The 22,642-nt window shown below is 40.1% G+C and overlaps 1 protein-coding gene across 7 annotated transcripts in view; it reads left to right on the forward strand.

The window, feature by feature from the left end:
- The window catches only part of ktn1 (kinectin 1), a 118,432-nt gene that overhangs the window by 53,735 nt on the left and 42,055 nt on the right, over positions 1 to 22,642 (forward strand). For all 7 annotated transcript variants that reach the window (XM_080202749.1, XM_080202747.1, XM_080202750.1 and 4 more), the window contains 11 exons: positions 1,543 to 1,654; positions 4,535 to 4,722; positions 6,859 to 6,927; positions 8,046 to 8,083; positions 9,224 to 9,314; positions 13,665 to 13,733; positions 20,168 to 20,205; positions 20,285 to 20,375; positions 20,924 to 20,992; positions 22,400 to 22,437; positions 22,521 to 22,611. In XM_080202749.1, the coding sequence (XP_080058875.1) occupies positions 1,543 to 1,654; positions 4,535 to 4,722; positions 6,859 to 6,927; positions 8,046 to 8,083; positions 9,224 to 9,314; positions 13,665 to 13,733; positions 20,168 to 20,205; positions 20,285 to 20,375; positions 20,924 to 20,992; positions 22,400 to 22,437; positions 22,521 to 22,611 (894 nt within the window). The remainder of the gene's footprint in view (positions 1 to 1,542; positions 1,655 to 4,534; positions 4,723 to 6,858; positions 6,928 to 8,045; positions 8,084 to 9,223; positions 9,315 to 13,664; positions 13,734 to 20,167; positions 20,206 to 20,284; positions 20,376 to 20,923; positions 20,993 to 22,399; positions 22,438 to 22,520; positions 22,612 to 22,642) is intronic.

The raw sequence follows: 22,642 nt of genomic DNA on the forward strand, positions 1-22,642 counted from the left end.
TCTACTTCAATTTTCTCCTCTTAAGACATACCATTTTTTTAAAGAAACCTATCCCTTTGTCCAAACATTTGTTTATGGAGTCATAGTTGTAGAGACTTACAGCATGGAAACAGGCCCTTCAGTCCAATTTGTCCATGCCGTCTTTTTTTTAAAACCCTAAGCTAATCCCAATTGCCCACATTTGGCCTATATCCTTCTATACCCATCATTACCCATCTAACTAATAGTTATTAGACCTAATCTCCTTATGTGACTTGGTGTCCTATTTTGTTCTCCTGTGAAGCTCTTAATTTATAAAGACATTATAATAAAAATTGTATTATCTCTTTTTATTATCCATCCTTTGTAATCTAGTTGTGAATATTGTATAATTCTTTTACAGGAAGTCATTCAACTCCTTGTGACTCTGAAAGACCCATCCATTTCATTCTGTTTGCCTGCGCTATCCAGGTTTCCTGCAAAACTTCCTTTTTTACAAATATTTATCCATTCCATTTTTAACATTTTCTTAATGGTTTCTGCTTCCATTATTACTAGGAAATACCGTGTTGTAATAGGTTACTGCATTAAAGCATATTTCCTAAGCTTCCTCTTAATGTTTTAGTTAAATTCATGCCTTTTCATAATTCAGTGGTCAGTGAGTATAGTTTTCCTGGCTTACCCTTTTATCAAAATCCATTATAGTTTTGAACATTCATCTCCTCTTGAGAATCCTTCTTTATATGTTGACACAGTTTCTCTCCTTTCTCCCCATCTACAAGTCTCTTAATTGGTTGGATTAACTAGTGAATCTCTTCAGTGTCTTCTCAATGGTCTTGTCATCCTTCTTAAAGTAGAATGTCCAGAACAGGATATAGCAATCATCTAGTGGAAACCTAATCAATTATTTCCATATGTATAACATTCTCTTTTTAATATTCAGTGCCCAAGTTGTAAAACCAAGAATGTAAATATGTATTTTTATAACTTTCTTCAAATGGTTCTTTCAGTTATGTAGCTGAACCCCGAAATATTTTCTGCTCCTTTCTTTGAAAAGCAGTTAATATATTCTGTTCTTTATTCATTTCAAAAAGGTGTGCAATGTCGATTTAGCATCCAGCTCTGCTGTCCAACCTAAAGACGATCACTGAAATAGCTATATTTTTAATATTGTATTTTTAATCTGCCATTTACTTAACCAATCAAGGTTCCAAATGTTTTTCTTTGATTCTTAAAGCAAATCTTGTCACTTATGACATGTATTTCGAGTCCCAAGGGCAAGACGTTTTGTGTTGCTTGTTCTTGTTCCATGGAATAAGTTGAGTACTATATTGTGATAAATAATTGGACAAATGTGTCCACTGAAGTTAATCAATCACATCTGACTTTGGCTGAAAAAATCTGACCTAGATATTTATCATTCCTTTCCACTAATTACAAAGTACTGAGCCGTGTAATGTATTTGTCTTATCAAAGGTCTCATTTTTAACAACATCTTGTCTTTATACTTTTAAAATTGCAGGAAACAAGTTTTATGTTAACAGTTTCTGCTTTTATTTTCAGACTCAGCTGCAGGAGGAAGTTGAAAGAAGACAAGAGGATATGCAAAAATATCTCAGGAACATAACTACAGAGCATGAGAAAAGGCTAACAGAAGTTCAGGGAGCAAAACAAGGTAATTGTCTGGGGCAGATATTTGATTGTCTTTAGCAGTATCATTTTTAATCCCTCTTATTCTTTAAATTTTCTCACACCTTGGGAGGCAACTCTGCACCAGTGCAGTTCTCTGGTTGCCAGTCACCATCTTGATTGAATCAGGGCATATAGGTATTTCAGTGATCGTCTTTAGGTTGGACAGCAGAGCTGGATGCTAATCGACATTGCACACTTTTTTTCATGTGAGATGTGCATCAGCAATGTATCTGCCGCAAAAATGTCTTTGGTCTGAAAGCATTTACTATTTAGTCCCTTGTGCACCCATTATAGGTGCAGCAAGTCTGTCAGGTGTAAAGAAGGGGTCCTTTTTCTGCTCCCCATTGTGTGGTAACTGTGTGTGTGTACCACCCAACTATGATGAGCTTTGGATGTTTTGCAGGGGTTAAGTGGGCCAAAGAATATTCATCTGCTGACTCGGCATGTCAATATTTTCTTTGGTGGCTGAGCCCTCCTTAAATTTAGAGAAATTAGTTTGGGTTTTGCATTATGGTTGAATTTCAACTGGAAATGCAATGCCTGATGTTTCTTCTAAATGCTTTTACGATAATCTCTTAAGATGAGAATTGAGCTGCTGTTCCTTATCATAGAATCCCTATAGTGCAGAAGGAAGCCATTCAGTCCATCAAGCCTTCTGTGACAACAGTCCCACCCAAGCCCTATACTTGCATCCCACATATTTACTCTGCTAATCTCCTGATATCCGTGTACCTTCGAGAAGGTAGAAAATCCAGTGATTTGTACCTCCATACTTGGGTGGTTCCCATATTCTGCTGTGGTACCCTATTGTACAACGATGCATTTTTTTCAACACCATGTATCAGATTCTTTTTGTTGTAATATGCGTAGACTTTTGTTTAGGTTTGATCTCTACCAAGTTAAGCTGGTCTTGCTGTTTCCAACAGTGGTGACTTCTTTTCATTGGCTGATGGATTCTACAGGATGTTTATGTACCTTGGGATTTGTACTTTTTTTTAAACATTAGAACAAACTACATTTTCCCTATTCCTTAAAAGGAGCATGTGTTGCATTTTAATATCTATTATTCAGCCAAATAGTGAGTTTTTCTAACTAATCCAAAATATGGGTTTTTTAAAATAAACCCCTTCCAATCAGTTGTTGTCCAAATCCAGTAGTTTAGACAGCAAAGTGTAGGTTAATCAAATTGCACACTTTCAGAAATTCCTATGATTCTAAATTTCTTTGGCCAGTAGTGCATAGTACATTCCTTTTTCACCTAATGTGATATAATGTAAAATCTAGGGAATTATTAACAGCCACTGAAGTACTTTAAGTGTCAGAATGGTGCAACATTTAGAGGAGGTTAGATGACCCTTCATGCTTGTGCTGGCTCTTTGAAGAAGCTATCTGATTAGTTCTGCAACTTTGTAAAATTTTTCCCCTTTTGTAATATTTAGCCAATTCCCTTTTTGAAAGTTGGTATTGAGCTCTACCACTCTTTCAGACGTTATTTAGAGTCATAATTGTATTGTCACCTATTGCGTGGTATTGTACCCATGGTGCAAAGAAGTGCTCTCCAATTAATTCATTAACTTATTTGTGAGTTGATTGGGTAGAGAAGGGCTGGAGAACAATTGGTTTGTTCTACTGCAAGACATTAAGAATATTTATGCAGCTGTTTCTGTATTTCTTAATCCAAACCAAGTTGTCCCTTTTTTAACTTCATGCACATTTTAATTTATATTGCTAGTTCTAGACTTGCCATAATGGCCTGGATTTGTGATCACTGGTGAACGAACAGCTGCAACCATAATATATGGAGTTTTAGTGGACTTTGCTATGACAATGTAACACAGTAACCTCTATCTGGGATCTGTGAACAGTTTGAGCAAGTTCCCTCTTCATGACTCAGTGAAGATTGTTCAATCTGATTGAAGAGTCTAAACCTGAAAGTGAGAGTTAGACTATTTGATTCGTTGTAAAATCATGTGGGAAAAAGTGAAGATGCTGTCCTGTTTCAGTGTATTGTGAACTTCAGCCAATATTTTAATTGTTTAATGGCCACTGCAAATCAAGTGACTTTCAGCATTTCAAGCTCCAGATAGTCCTGTGTATCAGCACATGAGGAATTTTCACATCCCTTTAGAGTGGAGCATCAACAAAACAATCGCAGTGTTCCAGCTGGCATGTCCTTCTGTTTCACTAAGAGTTTTGGTGTTCTGTTTGCTCATGTGTATTAGAAGAACATGAATAGATTCCATTGATCTTCCATGGTTTTATAATGGTCTCTCATTCGAATCAAACTGGGTGAATTTCCTGGTGTTGAAAGACAATGCAATATGTAATCAGTACCACCGTCTTTTGGAAAAGGGCTTTGACCTTGTACAAAAAGCACAATATAGAAGCCACTTTATTTTCTGTGTAGAGTTCCATCAGAGCATTGAGAAGTTTCCTGATTTCCGCATTTAACAAAGTGCGGGTAGAGTGTAAGTTGACTCTATGACACAGCTTTGCCATATCCTTGCCACAAAACCAGGCCACTGTATTCTGTGCACCTGACAATGCTATGTTGTATATCAGTCAACAATGGGAGACAGTGGTTGTTAGTTGTAATATCTGGCGTTCTCTGCTTTAAACATTACTATAGCTATGTAGATACTTAAATTAATGAACTAAACAGATGCGATCGATTGACCATATATTTTAGTTGAAGAGGGTGCTAACAGTTTAACTGTTCAGTTGATAAACTGGGCAGCTAGTGAAACAACCTGACGGTACAGCAAATAATAATAAATGCCTTTTAGCTGGTACGAAGCATTAATTCAAAAGAAAGTGTCTTTTAACTCGTTAATTATGGTTATATTGTAATTTTTTAAAATAGATTTACAAAGTAAACTTCTGGTTGCCGAAAATGAAATTGGTAATAAAACCAAAGAAGTCCAGAGCTTGCACAGTAAATTCACTGATACCATGGTCTCTAAACAACAACTTGAACAAAAGATTATGCAGCTGGTAACGGCAGAACAAAAGCGAGCTACTACAGATGAGGCCCTGAAGAAACAAGTGCAGGTACTGGCAGTCTTCAGTCTAGTGGCAGTGCTGTATTTGAGGTTCTTTTCCTTTCAAATTGGTGTTTTTAGCATTGTATCTCCACTCTTCCCATGCACCCCACTGTACAATATTCAATATTCCAGTTGTTTTTAGTTGTCTAAGGGAGGAATTGAAGTTTGACTTGACCATGAGACTTGGAACAATATTGACCGAGGGTAGAACGTTACTTGGTGCCTTTTGGCTTGATGTGGTGCTTTGTGAGATTGTAATCCTTTGTCCCCGCTTACCCCTAACCTGCACGCAGAACAAATTTTTATTTTTAGCTTGCTTTCATGTTTACTTGGGGTAATTTAACCTTTTTAACTGATGCAAAAGTTGATTTCCATCAAGTGGAATAAGATATGTTACTAAACAGCTGTTTTTGGCAATTAAGTAAATAATGGTGCACTATGTTTAATATGGTATGTACGCAATATACTGTAAGGCATTCATGTTTAACCATTCATCTTGAAATTTGTATAGAATGCTATTGTTTATTTAGGAGAACTTTCCACTAAATTTTAAAAAATCTAGTCCAAAATGAGTCATTCACTTTGAGCACGGAATCTCCCTTTTCATGAGCACCCAGCCCAACACTTGACTACTTAGAAAAAAAATTGAGCAATTGCCAGAGGGAGTAAACATTTTAAACAATTTCTTGTTTTCACAAACTGTGCCATTCTGCTTTTGATTCTGAAGGATTTTAAAAAATAAAGCTGACATGGGAGGAAAAACAAAATCCAACCAAAACTCTCCCATCTTATGGATCAACAGTATTGTGTACACCTCCATATACCTTGTTAAGTATTCAGAAATTTGTAGTCTTCAATATAATTTATCTAAAGATAGACACCTTTACACAAATTTCTAGAATTGACAAGTTGACCTCTTGTGAAATCTCAAAGTTGTGCTTTGGTTTATGATGGAAAACGTGCATTAATAAAACTGTAAATTTTTTTTCTTGCTCACTCTACGCTTTGATGTAGTTAGTTTTCAGCCCTTGTGTATCTCTCATGTCACAGTTGAACGTGAACTGCTGGAGATTCCTATTCCCTTTGTTTTTGACAGTGAATTTAAAGAGTAGGAATGGTGTATGCATTAGTTTAACCCTCGAGTGTCTAATCAAGAAATTTTACAGCAGCAGATTTTAGGAACTTTTTTAATACGGTGTATTTGAAAACAGTCCAACAACGAATGCTACTTCACTTGTGCTCATTCACAAACAGAGGTAAAAAAATAATGCACTGTTACCCCTTTAAGGGGCAAAGAAATAATTTCCCACTTTGTTTTCCATAATCAAGGCAGCATGGTGGCACAGTGGTTAACACTTCTACTTCACGGCAGTTCAATTCTGGCCCAGGATGATTGTATGGAGTTTACGCGTTCTCCCCGTGTCTGTGTGGATTCCCTCTCAGTCCAGAGATGTGTGGGTTAGATTGGTCATGCTAAATTGCCCCTTAGCGTCAGGCTAAATTAGCGGAGTAAGTACTTGGGGCTATGTTTCTGGATGACTGTCCCTCTGGTTAAGATATGCACCTTTGAAACATTTACTTTTTTGGAAAATCAGGATCATTTGTCTGGATATGTGTGATTAATGCCTTTTTTATCTGGAGCGCACTTGCTTGTCCTCCAGACCGGTGAGTTCATTCCATCACTGGCTAATGGAATCTACTCCAGTAGTGTCACCTGATATTCAGTGGCCATTTTGTGGGTGGAATGACTTTTTTAAACCAATACCTTGAGCAGCTTCTCAGTTCAATGTCCGTATTGAAAAAGGTCTGTACTTTAAATTATGAATATGCCATGCTGTGGCATGACACTTGTTTCACCATTCTGCAAGTAAAGTGCTTGCCTGATCTAACCAAAATTCATGGCTTTTGAGGAATTCTGATGCAACTATGCTGGGAACGAGCAGGAGAAGCTTGGTGCCTACTGAAAACTAAAATAAGAATTTGAAAATGCATGTTAATCAGTGCTGGGATTAGCATAATTATGTTCCGAAATGGGGCATTAAAACTGGTTGTGTGTATTTGATTATTTAAGTTTTCTGCATTTTTTTTCTCATTACCTTTTCACCTATTTTTCCTCTTTGCTGTGCATTGTTTAAAATCAAAGGAACTTTTGGACCAGAAACAAGCCATGAGTGTTCAGATACAAAATCTTCATATCCAATTGAAATCACAGGTAAAGTGATCTTTTTGAAGGTATGATTTCAATTTATCAAGATTTAAGAATGAGTTGTCTTTGATACTTTTTAAAAAAAACTTGTAAAACTTTAGACTTGGTAACCTATGCTAAATTCTGCAGATTTGCATGTTCACCTTAATCTTCAATCAATAGTCAACTAACTAGGGCTTTTACGGCTCACTGGAATTGCTTTGTGCTGCTGAGCTAGGAAATTGAAATCATCCAAAGTTGTTGGTCATTATATAAGGAATCCCACAGCACTAGAGGTTGGCCATTTGACCTATCGTGTGTGTTAAATCTGTCAAGTGTTTATGTGGATGTTGGACTTAATGAGGTTACTGAAGCTATGATGCTTCTACAGCTATATGCTGACGTTGATTGCCTAAAATCTTGTTTCATGCGCATGGTACTTGAAAGCTGTTGCCAACCCTGAAACATGAATCTCTGCCTTTAGGAGAGGGAAAGAAAGTTCTTGAGGATGCAGTTGGAATATGCTGCCCGAGTATCTTGCATATTAGAGATATTAACTGACCTTCACCTGCGAAACTTTGACAGTGCCTTACAGAGGGATGTTATTGAAAAAATGTATTGAACCAAGATTTGGGAGTAAACGCTCTATGGTTTTTGGATAAGTTTCTTAATGTTAACATTAAAGAGATGTTCATTTTGCCAGTAGAAATGCTGATGTACTTTGTTTTGTGATTATCGATTAACAGTAAAAAGTATTCTGTCCTGAATGCTGATATCAAAATAAATCTCTGAACTTGCATTTCAAATGGAAAAATCCTATTTGCTCATGGTAATTGTATAGATTGGGTGACTCATTCATAATTCTTTAATTTGGAGAGCCTACATTGCTTGTATATTTTAAAACTCTTAACTTCAGCCTGTAAAATACTTTTTGAGTAGTACAATGTAAATTTTTAAGCCATTTTAAATAGTACATGTATTTGTACATGTATTAGTTCAGTGTTTGCATTTATTTGTTTTTGGCTTGATTGTAGAAAATATGATCAATATTCAGAATTAATTTCATGTTATTAACATTCAATTTTTTAGATTGTGTTCAAAATTACGATCTGCTAAATAATAACCTTTCATCTTTTTACATGTAGACTGCTACAGTATGTTTGGTGGATGAGCTGCAGAAAACGTAAGTTTAAGTAATTCTTATTAATCTTATTTAAAAATAGCATACACAGCTGACCTTTTTTTAATTACAGTGGACCCTGGATTTGCTTGTTAAACCCAGCCAGCAGATAACGGGAACCCAGCAATGAGCAGGGTAGCACAATTCATCCTGCAGGAGGATGCATACCCTTTTGTGGCTAAGTGCAGTTCTCGCCACAAATGTGGGACATATCCAAGTGAAGAGTAGTGTTTGAAATTTTGTGGAATCGGAGAAGTAACAAACTTGGTTGAGACCGCTTCCTTGAAGGCTCACTCAGTGCAAACTTTCCTCCTTCCCTAGCACAGCAATTCAGCCACGAATCATGAAGGACAACAATTTACCATGGCCATTAGTAGGCAGGCTTGCTCTGAACCTATTCCCGGGCTTAACTGATCCCCAGAGACGAAAACCTAATGCAATGCTTCAAGCATTTGAATTACTTCCTCAAACACTTCCTGAGAACCTCGGAGCATTTTGCATTTTAAAAAGAATTAAATGTAAATCTGTTGTGCTCAGCATTGCCCAACTATTTTTTCCTAATCATTTGTAAGTAAATATGCATTTTCAATTGATGTTTACTTTCCTTTCTGCTTTTGTTACCTGTGATTGTTTTCTGTACTGATTTACTATTTATTTGAAAGCTAGAATTAGATCCAAAACCTTTTAACGATTTGACATTAAAATTTGAGTGTCAGCTAGCCTGATGCTTGTCAGTGTGTTGTGATACTGAACTATACAGAGCAGGAAAATCCCAGCTTTAGTTGCTAATGTGTACTTTGTTAATCAATATTAACTGGGGATGGATATTGAGGGGCAGGATGGGTTTGATTGGAATCCTGCTGCAGGAGTCAAATATGGAGAATGGTAACTGGTGTGAGATACTGGATGGTTGGTCCTGTGAAATCAAGTGCCAGTACCTAGGGGGAGGAAGGAAAGATGGTAACCTGGTTATGCTCATCACTCCAACTTGATGGGCCTTTACTTATTCTGGCATTCTTTGGTCTACTGAATGCAAGTCTAGCTGCTGCTGTCGTGAGCAATGTCAGTGAGGTAACCTGATTAATCTGTTGCCTAGCGTTGGATAATTAATGAACCATTAATTTAATCTGTTTCAATTCAAAGGATCGCAGAGAAAGACAAACAAATAAAGTTGATGGAGGAATCTTTAGAAGACAGACATCTTCATGTAACAAGCAAAGAACAAGATATACAAGTAAATATTTCAAAAAACTAGTTTCCTAGTAGGTGTATCTGATCAGTTCAGAGGTGTATCCCTTTGCATACAGAATTATCTTCACTTAACATACATGCAAAATATCATGATTTAATCAAATATCCTTAACCGTGCACCTTCATGTTCCTTTTATGAAGAAAAACAAATGCAAATTGAGAATTGACTTTTTGGTTTTGTTTGAAAGATTAGGGTCATCTTGGTAGAGATTTAACCTGGGACATTGTTCTTAAAAAAAAATGATAATAGTAACTTGATAAATAAGACAAATGATTTCAGATTTATTTCTTATCATTGGTACTTTGTAATCTATTTATCAACTGAGAAATACAGACTTCTAAGCCAGTAAGAAGAAAATGAGGAAGAATTAACACGACCAGTCATGTGCTTTAAGAATTGACTTTTCTTCCTAAAAGTTCTGTCGATTAATTTGGGTTAAATTGGGCAGAGCATTTATTTTTCAGAAAAGCAGTATCCTCCCTGAATATTGTAATATTTGAACAATGTAAGGATATTTCCGGTAATCTATTGGAATTGCTATGCAGAAATGGTGCTTGTACAGTTTACATGCCATTTGTTTCTGTTGTTTAAAGCTACAGATTGATTAAAGTTAGCATGTGAATATAAAATTCTACTTTATAAAAATGTAATCAGCAAACATCAAAAGCATGGGTATCATGATCTGTGGAAGTTAATCTGAGAAACTAATATCCAAAAGGAAATGAACAGTGACTTTAAATAACTTTCATCTGATCAGCCAGCGGGAGGTACTAAATTTACTTCAGACTCCAAATGTTTGAATGCATTTATTTTGATGTGCTTCTTGGTTTTCTGTTCAATACATCATTCCTATGTTGTTATTTTGAGGCTTACTGATTTAACGAATAAGGAAAACACCTGGGGATATTTTATGGTAAAACTACTTCTCCTCTAGCCATCGGGTGACAAATATTTGAGCACTGATTTTTACCCCCTCCCCCAATGTCATCAAAGAAGTCTTTTTTTTAATATATAAAATACTGAACTTCCTGTTTGGGCCCCAAAGAGAGATTATTCTGTCCCATAGAAATAGGAGAATTTACTAATTAAAAGTTGGTTAGGAGGGAAGACATCAGATTTCTGAGGTATTAGAACTGGTTCTGGAGAAAGTGGGATCTTGTGTACAACCTGAATGGATTATACCTGAACAGGACTGGAATGAATATCCCCATGAGGAGGTTTGCTGGTGAGGAGGGTTTAAACTAGATTGGCAGTGGGGAGGGAAAATTCAGATAGGGCTAATTCAGAGCATGGATCGAGAGACAAAAAATCAGCGAGTGATTCGAAAGACAAGACAGTTAAAATTGTGCAACACAAGGATTTTGCAGTTTAGAAATGTATGTAAATGCAAGACATATAGCAGATAAAGCTGATGAGCTGAGGGTGCAGATGGACACTTGGCAGGATGTCTATATAAGAAATAGGGGGAATTAGCTCAAATGGTAGAGCACTCACTTTGCATGTGAGAGGTAGTGGGATCGATGCCCACATTCTCCACTTTGATTTTGGGCCGGCGTGATGACAATGGTTAGCACTGCTACTGCCTAGTGCTAGGGACCTGAGTTCAATTTCAGCCTTGTCACTGTCTGTGTGGAATTTGCATGTTCTCAGTGTCTGCCTGGGTATCCACCAGGTGTTCTGCTTTCCTCTCAGTCCAAAGATATACATGTCAATTTGATTAGCTATGGTAAATTGCCCACTAATGTCAGGGGAATTAGCAGGGAAAATATGTGGAGTTACAGGGATGGGGCCTGGGTGGGATTGTTGTCATTGCAGACTTGATGAGCTGAATGGCCTCCGTCTGCGCTGTAGGGATTCTATGATGATTTTATGAAATCTAGCTTAGAGGGGCAAAATAATGGCAGCCTAACATCCCTGGATGTAGTTTTGAGGCAGGATAGCGAGGGGAATAAAAAAAAGTAGGAGTGTAGTGTTATTGGTGAAGGAATCAATTACAGCTGTGAGGAGGGATGATTATAAATAAATCCTATGAGACCATATTGGTTGAACTCAAATTTTAGAAAGGGGCAGCCACACTGTTAGGAGTGTACTATAGACCCCCAAATAGTGAGATAAAGTAATTGTATAAGCATATTTGAGTGTAATAACAATTGGGCAATGACAGTTGGGGACTTCAGCTACCCTAATATCAACTGGAATAAGAACAGTGTGGAAGATAGAGGGCACACAATTCTTGAATTGCATTCAAGAGAACTACTTTAGCAGATAAGCCTAATGAATGGGTGCAGGTCTAGATTTAGACATGGGAAATTAGGTTGGGCAAGTGGATGAAGTAGCAGTGGAGGACCATTTTGGAGATCATGACCAAAATAGTTTTTTTAGCATCATTACAGAGAAGCTCAAAGAACAGGAGTGCAAGTTCTAATTTGGTGGAAGAGAAATTTTATGAAGCTGGATACAGCTACTTGAAGGACAGTCACTGACAAATCAGTGGGAGGCATTCAAAAATGAGCTTCTACAGCCACTGTGTAGACATGTCCCCCAAGAAGAAAAAGCAAGATACTGCCAAATCTGGAGCCCCTGGTTTTCCAGAAGCATACAGAATAAGATAAAACAGGAAAAGAAAGCTAATGGCAGTCTTGAACGTAATAACGTAAGCAGTCTAGAGGAGTATGGGAGTTTAGAGACAGAAAGCATGAAACTGCAGGCCAGTAAGGAAAACACTGGAATCAATTGTAAAGGAATCTCGATGCTTTCAGGCAGATTCAGCATTTCTTTGTAGAAGTGAAATCATGTTAGATTAATTTTACTGGAGGTATTTGAGGAAGTAACAGGCAATGTAGATAAAGGGGATGTAGTGAGTGTGGTGAACTTGGATTCCTAGTTTCTTTGAAAGATCACTAACAAAAGACCTCTTATTGTAGTGGAAGACATTAGCATTGAAATAGGATTGGTTAGTTAACAGGAGGCAAAGTGGCGCAAAAGGGTCATTTTTGGGTTGATGAGAAGTGGAGTGCCACTGGGATCAGTGTTGGGGCTCGGCTATTTACAATTTACATCATGACTTGGATGATAAGAAAATGGGACCGAATGTGTGGTCACTAAATTTTGTGGTAAGACAAAGGTACGAAAGTAAGTTGTGAAAAGGACACAAGGAGCTTGCAAAGGGATATAGACTGAACAGAAATGTGGCAGATGGAGTGCAGTGTGGGAAAATGTGAACTTGCCACTTTGGCAGGGACAATAAGAAAAAAGCATAATATTATTCATAACTCTGCGGTACAGAGGGATGTAGGTGTCCATGAGTTGAAACATGTTAGTATGCAGGTACCACAAGTCATTAGGAAGGCAAAAGCAATCCTGTTGTATATTGCAAAGTGAATAGAATATAACAGTGGGGATGTTTTCAGTTATATTGGGTATTAGTAAGACAATATCTAGTGTGCTGTTCACAATTCTGGTCTCATTTAAACAAAGACATAATTGTCTTAGAAGCAGTTCAGAGATGGTTTACCTGACTGATTTTTGAGGGGTTAACCTACGAGCAAAGGATGGGCCTGCACCTGTTGGTTTAGATCAGCGGTCCCCAAACACCGATCCAGATGCGGCGTGCTGCGGGCCGTAATTTGGAGACTTCTGTTTTAGAAGGATGAGAGGCAATCTTATTAAAACGTGCAAAGACCCAAGGGGACTTAACAGAGTGGAAGCTGAAAGGATGCTTCTCCTTTTGAGAGAGACTACAACTAATGGACATGGTCAAAGCATAAAACATCTTCCATTTAAGACTGTGTATAAGGTGAAATTGAGAATTTGTGGAGCCCTCTCTTCTACAGAGGGCTTTGGAGGTAGGGTTTCTGAATATTTTTAAGGCTGAGGTTAAATTCTTGATTGATGGGAGTCAAAGGGTATAGGGATAGGAAGGCAAGTGGAATGGAGGCCATAAATCAGATCAGCCATGATTTTATTGAACGACAGAGCAGGCATGAGGGCCGAATAGTTGCCTACTGCTCCCTTATGTTTGTATGAATGTATAATCTATCGCAATGGTCAGCGCTATTATCTTTTCAGATCCTGAATTTGAAACCTTACCTGACTGTATGATGAAAAGGACCTGAGCAAAATTAGTTTCAAACTGTTAATTTGACTCCTTGTAGAGTTGACATTCTTGAGGCTGGGTCGCATTGCAGTGGTGCAAGTGGATTTTGTAATTCGGAGTTGTCTGTAGAATAGTGTATTCTCCCAACGCTTGCCTATCTCATTTGAAAATAATTATTCTATCTCTTTGAAAAGGTATGCTCATAAAATCATACTTCTGTTTTCTTTAATACTTAGAGTTTGCAGAAAGAGAAAAATACTTTGACAGCTGAAGTGCAAAAGTTACAGGTTCAGACATCTGAACAGGTAAGTTTTATGTTAACGAGTTATAATAATTTAGTGTTTCTCCACGTGAGTTTTTTTTGAGTTTATTTAACCTTTGATTTTAGTAATCTGATTTTTGGAACAGTATGGTTGTTATAGCACACTAGACTAGCACTTGGAGTTCGAGTGCGTAGTTAGAAGTGAGAAACCTGAAAAGTCTACTAAAGCTGCCATTTTGTCTGACCCATGGTTCAAGGAAGGGAATCTATCACCCCTTTCCAACTTGAGTTACAATATCAGTGCAGTCGTTGTGGTTTGCTTTTGCTCTTGAAGAGCAATGGTGACCAATAAACAAATGGTTTCATTGCTTACAGCCCCATTATAGATTTTCTGTTCATTGCTGGAGGGTGTGGGGTTTTCATTCCTGTGTTTCGTTTTTCCTATTGCTGAAGGGGCCCTTGAAACAATAGATAAAACTGGAGTTCCTCTTCAGAAAGGGAATAGGTAACCATCAGGAACAGTAAAAGACTCAGGAAGGTCATGCAGGAATTGCCTGTGGCCATCCTCTTCTCAAACAGATATACTGCTTTAGGGGGATGGCCTTTTGGGAAAGCAGCAGCAGTTGTCAAGTTCACAGAACCATGGGTTGCTTGAGGGTTGGAAGGAAACTTATTGGCAGGGCTATAGTGAAAGGGGATTATAAAGCGCGGGAGTATAAAGCAGACACTCACCCGAGGATCCACCTCACTGTTCTCTGGAGCTGTGATTTCGACGAGTGGCTGCCTTTTGGTGAGTGTGCTGCATTGTAATTACTGTATTTTGACTTAATTCTAGTTCGGGAGGGTTTTTGTTTATTTTGGCGCTCCGTAGCGGGAGATAGGCGCGGGGGCTGCTGGGAAGGGAGCGCGGGAGTATAAAAAGAAGGCCAAGGTAGATAGCGGGCAGCGTTGGGAGTGGGCAGCGGAGTGAGGCGGGAAGCAGTGTGAGAGGTAAAAGGGCTTAAGCTCACTGGGCTTGGGCGAACGCAGGCTCGGTAACAGGATTTAATAGGACACCTTAAAAGGGGGCAAACATAATGGCAGGGTCTAGGGTTACACGTGTTCACTGTGTTCGTTGTCATATGTGGACATTTCTGGAGACAGCACATCTCCCGAAAGCCCACATATGCGGGAAATGCCTAGAGGTGCAGAGATTAAGGGTCCGGGTGAGGCAGCTGGAACTGAGGCTGGAGGATATGTTTTTAGTTAGGGAAAATGAGGAAATAATGGATAGGGACAGTAACACTGAGCAGATACCAGGACCTAGGAGGAGAGATGGATGGGTTACAGTTAGGAAGAGCGAAAAGAAAAGGAGTCATGGCACTAGGACCGCCCCGGAGGAATTACCCCGGAATATCAAGGGTGGGGTGACAGCTGGGATAGAGAAGGCAAGGGAGGGAGATCAGAATACCTCGGAGGAAGGGAAGAGTGCAGGGTGTGAGATAGTGGTGGGGGATGGGAGAGTCAAAGGGATTGACAGGCGGTTCTGTGGGCAAAAGCGGGACTCCAGGATGGTAGTCTGCCTCCCTGGAGCAGGGGTACAGGATGTTTCAGAAAGGGTAGAGGGAATTTTGAAGGATGGAGGGACTGAGTCTGATGTGATAGTGCACGTAGGAGAGAAGGATGTAGGAACAAAGTGCAGGGGGGACATACGTAGGCAGTTCAGGGAGTTGGGGGCTAGGCTGAAATGTAGGGCCTCCAGGGTGGCGTTCTCTGGGCTGCTGCCGGTGCCTGGGGCTAGCAGGGCTAGAAATAATGAGATACTCCAACTAAATGCGTGGTTGAAGGATTGGTGTAGGGCAGAGGGTTTTAGATTCGTAGACCACTGGGAAGTCTTTATGAAAGAGGGGCAAATATACAAGAGGGATGGGGTACAGTTAACTGGGAAGGGCGTGCATATCTTAGCTGGAAGGTTAGCTGGAGTGTTTCGGCAGGGTTTAAACTAATATGGAGGGGGGGTGGGGAGGTGGACGGAACTGGGATTGGGGATAGGGTAAGCCCGGAGGGTAGGAAGAAGGATCGGATTGTTTCTGAGGGTCTTCGGTGCATGTGTTTCAATGCTAGGAGTGTGACTGGCAAAACAGATGAACTGAAGGCAATAATGTTCGAAAGGAAGTTGGAAGTGGTGGCGGTGACAGAGACTTGGTTAAAGGAAGGGCAGGACTGGCAGTTGAATGTTCCTGGGTATAAGTGCTTCAGGCGTGATAGGGGTGGGTCGCTGAGAGGTGGGGGAGTGGCGTTGTTAGTTAAGGATTGCATCATAGCAGTGCAGAGGGAGGGAGGTATAGAGGATATAGGAATCGAGTCGCTTTGGGTGGAGTTGAGGAATAGGAAGGGAGATGTTACTATGTTGGGTGTGTACTACAGACCGCCCAACAGCCGGAGGGCTGTGGAAGAAGGGATAAGCAGGGACATTCTAGATAAGTGCAGGAAGAATAGGGTGGTGGTAGTGGGAGATTTTAATCTCCCCGGGGTAGATTGGAAGGTGCCGAGATCAGAGGGTGCTGACGGGGAGGAATTTGTACAGTGTGTAATGGAAGGATCCCTGGAGCAGTATGTGGATAGCCCGACCAGAGAGGGGGCTATACTGGACTTGGTTCTGGGGAATGAGCCTGGGCAGGTGGTTGACGTTGAAGTAGGAGAGCATGTGGCTAACAGTGACCACAACTCTGTCTGGTTTAAGATATTAATGGATAAAGATGAAGCCTGTCCTAAGGGGAGGGTGTTAAACTGGGGGAGGGCTAGATGCAACCGGATTAGGCAGGATCTTAAAGATACGGACTGGGGTAAGCTGTTTGATGGCAGGTCGACGCTGGGTATGTGGGAGTCTCTCAAGGGAAAACTAAAATCTTTGCAGGAAAGACATGTGCCGGTCAAGAGGAAGGATGGGAAGGGTAGGATTAGAGAGCCGTGGGTAACTAGGGATATTGAGGACCTGGTCAGGAGGAAGAGGGAGGCGTACATTAGATCTAGGCATTTGAGGACAGAGATAGCGTTAAAAGAATACAGAGAATGTAGGAGAGAACTTAAAAGGGGCATCAGAAAGGCAAAAAGGGGCCACGAAATGGCTTTGGCGGGTAGGATTAAAGAAAATCCTAAGGCATTTTACTCCTATGTTAGAAACAAAAGGATGGTTAGAGGGAAGATTGGTCCTCTCAGGGACAGAGGAGGGGAACTATGCTTGGAGCCTGGGGGAATGGGGGAGATCTTGAATGAATACTTTGCGTCAGTATTCACGCAGGAGAGGGGCCTGATGTCTGGTGCTGTGCTTGAGGAGTTTGAGGATCCGTTGAGGGAAATAGTCATCACGAGGGAAGAGGTGTTGGGACTTTTAGACAGTATAAAGACGGATAAATCTCCGGGGCCTGATGGCATCTATCCCAGGCTGCTAAGGGAGGTGAGGGGTGAAATTGCTGGGCCTCTGACGCAAATCTTTGTCTCTTCTTTGGACACAAGTGAGGTCCCAGAGGATTGGCGGATTGCAAATGTAGTACCGTTGTTTAAAAAGGGTCAGAGGGATAACCCAGGGAATTATAGGCTGGTGAGCTTGACTTCAGTTATAGGCAAGCTAATGGAGAGGATCCTCAAGGATAGGATGTATGAACATCTGGAGCGCTGCAATCTGATCGGATACGCAGCATGGCTTCGTTACAGGGAGGTCGTGCCTTACGAATCTAGTGGAATTTTTTGAAGAGGTGACAAAAACGGTTGACGAAGGACAAGCCGTTGATGTCGTCTATATGGATTTCAGTAAGGCGTTTGACAAGGTCCCTCATGGTAGGCTGATAGAAAAGGTGAAGGCTCATGGGATACAAGGCCAGGTATGTAGATGGGTGGAGAACTGGCTTGGGAGGAGGAGACAGCGGGTAGTAGTGGAAGGCTCCTTTTCCAATTGGAGGTCTGTCACCAGTGGTGTGCCGCAGGGCTCGGTACTAGGACCTCTTCTATTTGTGGTATATATTAATGACTTGGAAGAGGGGGTAGGTGGTGTGATCAGCAAATTTGCTGATGACACTAAGATGGTTGGATTGGCGGGTACTGAGGAGCAGTGCCTGGCAATGCAACAGGACATAGACAGGCTGGTAGATTGGGCAGATAGATGGCAAATGGAATTTAATCCGGAGAAATGCGAGGTGATGCACTTTGGCCGGAATAATGTGGAGGGGAGTTATACGATAAAAGGTAGAACTATCCAGAGTATAGATACGCAGAGAGACCTGGGGGTGCAAGTGCACAAGTCCCTGAAGGTGTCGGTGCAGGTGCAGAATGTGATGAGGAAAGCGTATGGTATGTTAGCCTTCATAGGAAGAAGTATAGAATATAAGAGTAGGAGTCTGATGTTGCAGTTGTATAGAACGTTGGTTAGGCCTCACTTGGAGTACTGCGTCCAGTTCTGGTCGCCGTACTACCGGAAGGATGTAGAGATCCTGGAGAGAGTGCAGAGGAGATTTACCAGGATGCTGCCTGGTATGGAAGGGCTGTCTTACGAGGAAAGATTGAACGAACTTGGGCTGTTTTCCCTTGAGAGACGTCAGCTGAGGGGGGATCTAATAGAGGTTTATAAGATTATGAAGGGGATAGATAGAGTAAATGGTGGTAAGCTTTTTCCGCTATTAGAAATGGATAGAACGAGGGGTCACGGGCTTAGGGTGAGGGGGGCTAGGTATAAGACAAATATTAGAGGGCAGTTTTTCACGCAAAGGGTAGTGGGGTTGTGGAATGCACTGCCGAGTAAGGTGGTGGAAGCAGGCACGCTAGGGTTGTTTAAGAGTCACTTGGACAGCCACATGAGCGGGCTACATATACGGGGATATAGCAGGCCTTACTAAACATTGTAGGCTTGGGATTACGTTTTTGCCTCAGGGATGTTAGTCTTTGCCTGTTTAATAATGAATTTTTTTGTCTCCACAGGCATTTAAGTCCAGCAAGGGGCATGCATGCGGCAGGTTGTAGTGGGCTGCTCTTGGACGTTGCTTCGGGAGTTGCCTATTGCTTCATGTCGTTAGTGTGCTTAAACTGGACCATCTCGAGGGCAACATGACAGCTCAGAGACTATCTCTGTTGCTGTGCGGACACATGGATTTGGGCCTGTGTCTGTGGGAGTTTGCACGTTCTCCCCGTGGTTGCGTGGGTTTCCTCCGGGTACTCCGGTTTCCTCCCACATCCCAAAGATGTGCTTTTAGGCTGATTGATTGGGTACTAAATTGTCCCTATATTGGACCTCCCTGATCCTCGCACATTAGGCGTAGACTAAAATCATGAATAGGTCACTGAGACAGTGGGATGGTGGCGCGGGCTTGTTGGGCCGAAGGGCCTGTTTCCCGTGCTGTGTTGTTCTTTGTTCTTTGGGATACAATAATTAGAGGCACAAACAGAAGATTCTGTGGCTGCACATGTCAATCAAGGATATTATGTTGCTTCCAGGATGTCAGGGAGCAGCTGTGAGGTGTTCTAAAGAGGGAAGGTAAACAGCCAGTGGTCAAGCTATGCGTTGGTACCAATGACATGGGGAGGGATGAGGGTTTGCAAGCTGAGTACAGGAAGTTAGAAGATAAATTACAGTGCAGGACCTCAAATGTAATAATCTCAGGATTATTCCAGTCCCACTTGCCAGCTATAAAAAGAACAAGAGGAATGATATCTCAAATGATACAGGTGGGTGATAAAGTGACAGGATTTTAACACAAGTGTATTTAGCAAGGTCAAACAGTTATAGGGAGTACACAATAAATGGGAATATACTAAAAGATAGATGAAATGAGAGATCTTGGCACAAAAGTACACAGGTCCCTCAAGCCAGCAGTTCAAGTAGACAGGCTGAGGGGTGGCTTGATGACGTGTGTAAAATTTGAGGGGAAGAGAGAGTGGCAGAGAACTCTAGAACTAGGGGATGTAAATTCAAGATAAGTAGTAGTCGGTGTACAAGGGAAAAGAGGAATTTTTTTGTTTTTGCGCAGAGGGTAGTGGTGTCTGGAATTTGCTGCCTGGTTTAGTGGTGGAAGCAAAAATCCTAAATCTTTTTAAAGTACTTGGATCTGCACCTTTAAGCGCTATGGGCTGGGTGCAGGAAGGTGGGATTAGGAAGGGTATCTGGGTGTTCTTGGGTTGGCACAGACAAGTTGGCCCGAATGGCCTACTTCTTGCTGCAACCATTCTCTGGTTTTACAATTGTCTGTATTATACATTCTATTCCAGAACAGCAAAATGTGGAAATTATAGACTTAATTTTTCTGCATATAAAGTAACTCCTTAAAAGAGAACTTGTCTCGAATGCAATGTGGAATTAAGCACATTACTTTGAAGAAGCAGATTGAGTGAAAAATTTCCTGTAATTATTTGTGATACGTGAACACACCAATCGGTGCAGTCACTCCCTTTTGCATGCTTTGACTTTTCGGAGATTCTTGAGCACCAATTCATAATCATTTTATTTTGTAGGCTTCAGCTTTATGCATGTTGGAACAGATGCAAAAAGGGTGAGTCACTTTTGTTGTTTAGTTTAAACCAGCATTGTTTTGTCACACTTGCATGAGATTGATGTGTCTTTTTAACCAGTCTTCAAGAACGTGATGAAAAAATAAAAACAGTTGAGGAGCTGTTGGAAACTGGACTTATTCAAGTGGCGACCAGAGGGGAAGAAATTGAGGTAGGTCCAGCATTTCAGATTATCCATCACAGAAAGCCACTTTTAGCTGGGATTTAAGAAATCAGGTTTCTTAGTTCCATTTTCCTTTGACCATCCAATTACTCTAACTTCAATGTATCAGTACAGTCGATGGAGTTAGATGGCAGATCAGCAAAGATCTCACAATGGCAAACAGGCTCAGAATTAAAAGGCCTCCTCCGGTTTCCAGGAGCTGACTATTTGCAGGCAAATAAAAGGCTTCCTATCTTTGCCCTGCATTCTTAGCAGAGTTACTAGAAAGCCAGAGACTTGGCTCAACTATTCTTGGCCCAAACTATCAAAGGTTAAAACCAACACGTTTTTCAACATTTTGCTATTGTGAAATGAAATAGCTCAAGTATATTGTATTTCTTGCTATGGTAACCTTGACTTTACTGTAATATGTGATGAAATGGAAGCACTTTTGAATGCACCACACAAGGCAAATGACCCAGAAATTTCTGATTTGTTGTAAATCTGAATTGAACCAATTGAATTCTATATTTTGTATTTTGCACACCATTTTCAAGGACTTGAGGGAAGAAAATAGAACTTTAAAACAAGAGATTCAAGAGCTTCAGATGCGACATGCTGAACAGGTAAGTATAATTTTATTTTTGGACAGTTTCAAATGCGTCAAACTTAAAGCATTAAACAGGCAGATGTTAGTCAAAATAACTGAAATAGCCAATGTTATCCATACTGTTTCACTTGTATGAAGGCACATGGCACAAGTTGTCAATCCTATATTAATAAATGCACAAGAAAAGCTATTAATTGTGAACCAGCCATTTGCAGAATCTCAACTTGTTTCTTGAATCAGAATCTGCCATGAAGTAAATCACTCACTCATTTCAGCTGCTAGTTTTCTTCACCTCAGGCAAGTACACTCAAATTTTATCCGAACGCACAGTAATATAATTGATTTTACAATGGTGCTTTCTTCTTCAAAATATTTTCACTAAATTCATCCCACATCACAGAATAAAAATATACCTAAATAGAGTTTTTTTTAAAGGATGACATAACTACTTAATCTCTCAAAATTCTATGTTTGTGTTTCTGTATGCAATTTTTTTAATGCTAGTGAGGTGGGCAGTATTCTTCAGTTTTATTTATCAGGTGACCTGATGAAGGGACAGAGCCCCGAAAGCTAGTGGCGTTTGCTACCAAAGAAACTGCTGGACTTTAACCTGGTGTTGTGAAACTTCTTGCAGTTTTTTAATAGCAGAGTGTGTTTCCAGATAATATCGAGCAGACATTGTTTGAGTAATGAAATTATCCAGACCCATGATGTAGATGCCAGTTAGCTTTCTAAATCTTGTACGTGAGGGTTTTCTTCCCACCTCGTGCTTTTTCTTTGCCCCATCTTTTCAGCTGCATCAAATTATGGTATTCCTGTAACATGATACCCCCCCCAGATTAAAAATGTGTCCTTAATTTATGGCAACAAAAGTTAATGGTTACATTGTCCACATTTCCTCTACATTACTAAGCTGAATTCAGTTGTGCCTATATAGTGGTCATCCCTGCACATGGAAGGTAATTAGAATTAATGATTGGCATGTTCTGACAGCACTATACCAAAATCATATTTATTGCTATAATGTCAAATAGATTCCAGCAGTTGGTGTTTCAAATTTGGGTTGGTCTTTTAAATGGATTGAACCAGATAATGGTTCATTTTGTGTTATAAACTGTTGCTCTGCAATTTACCTGGGAGCTTTTAACATGCACTTGCCCCAGTTTAAGGTTACTTATATCTCCAAGGCTATATACTGAATGTGCTATCAACTGAGCTATAGCTGAGTCTTTAGGAACTAAATTGTTTCTGTTTGCACTTTTAAGCTAATTTGGGGAATTCGTTTTTGTTTAATCTGCTTTGTGACTTGCTTTGAAATTAAATGAATTTCCTTTATTGCTGTATTTTGTTTGTCCAAGGTGTTTAGGGGTATTAGTTACAGTGAACTAATAGAGTGTCTCTTTTGCTACCTTGAACATCTTAGGTTGCTTCTGCATCCATGGTAGCAGAACTTCAGAAAACGTGAGTATTATGTTATTGAACAGTCACAGTATACTTCAGGTCCTTTTTTTAACACATGCTAATACCTATTTCTTTAATTGCAGAATTAATGAGAAGAATGAAAAAATTGCCTCCATTGAAGGTCTGCTGGATTCACAGTCGTGCGCAATCGAAAACAGCGAGAAAACAATGCAGGTACTCCGTCTTTAACTTTGTTGTTTGAAAA

This window comes from Carcharhinus amblyrhynchos, chromosome 14 (genome assembly GCF_965287045.1).
Source record: "Carcharhinus amblyrhynchos chromosome 14, sCarAmb.v2.hapA, whole genome shotgun sequence".
NCBI classification, from domain to species: Eukaryota; Metazoa; Chordata; class Chondrichthyes; order Carcharhiniformes; family Carcharhinidae; genus Carcharhinus; species Carcharhinus amblyrhynchos.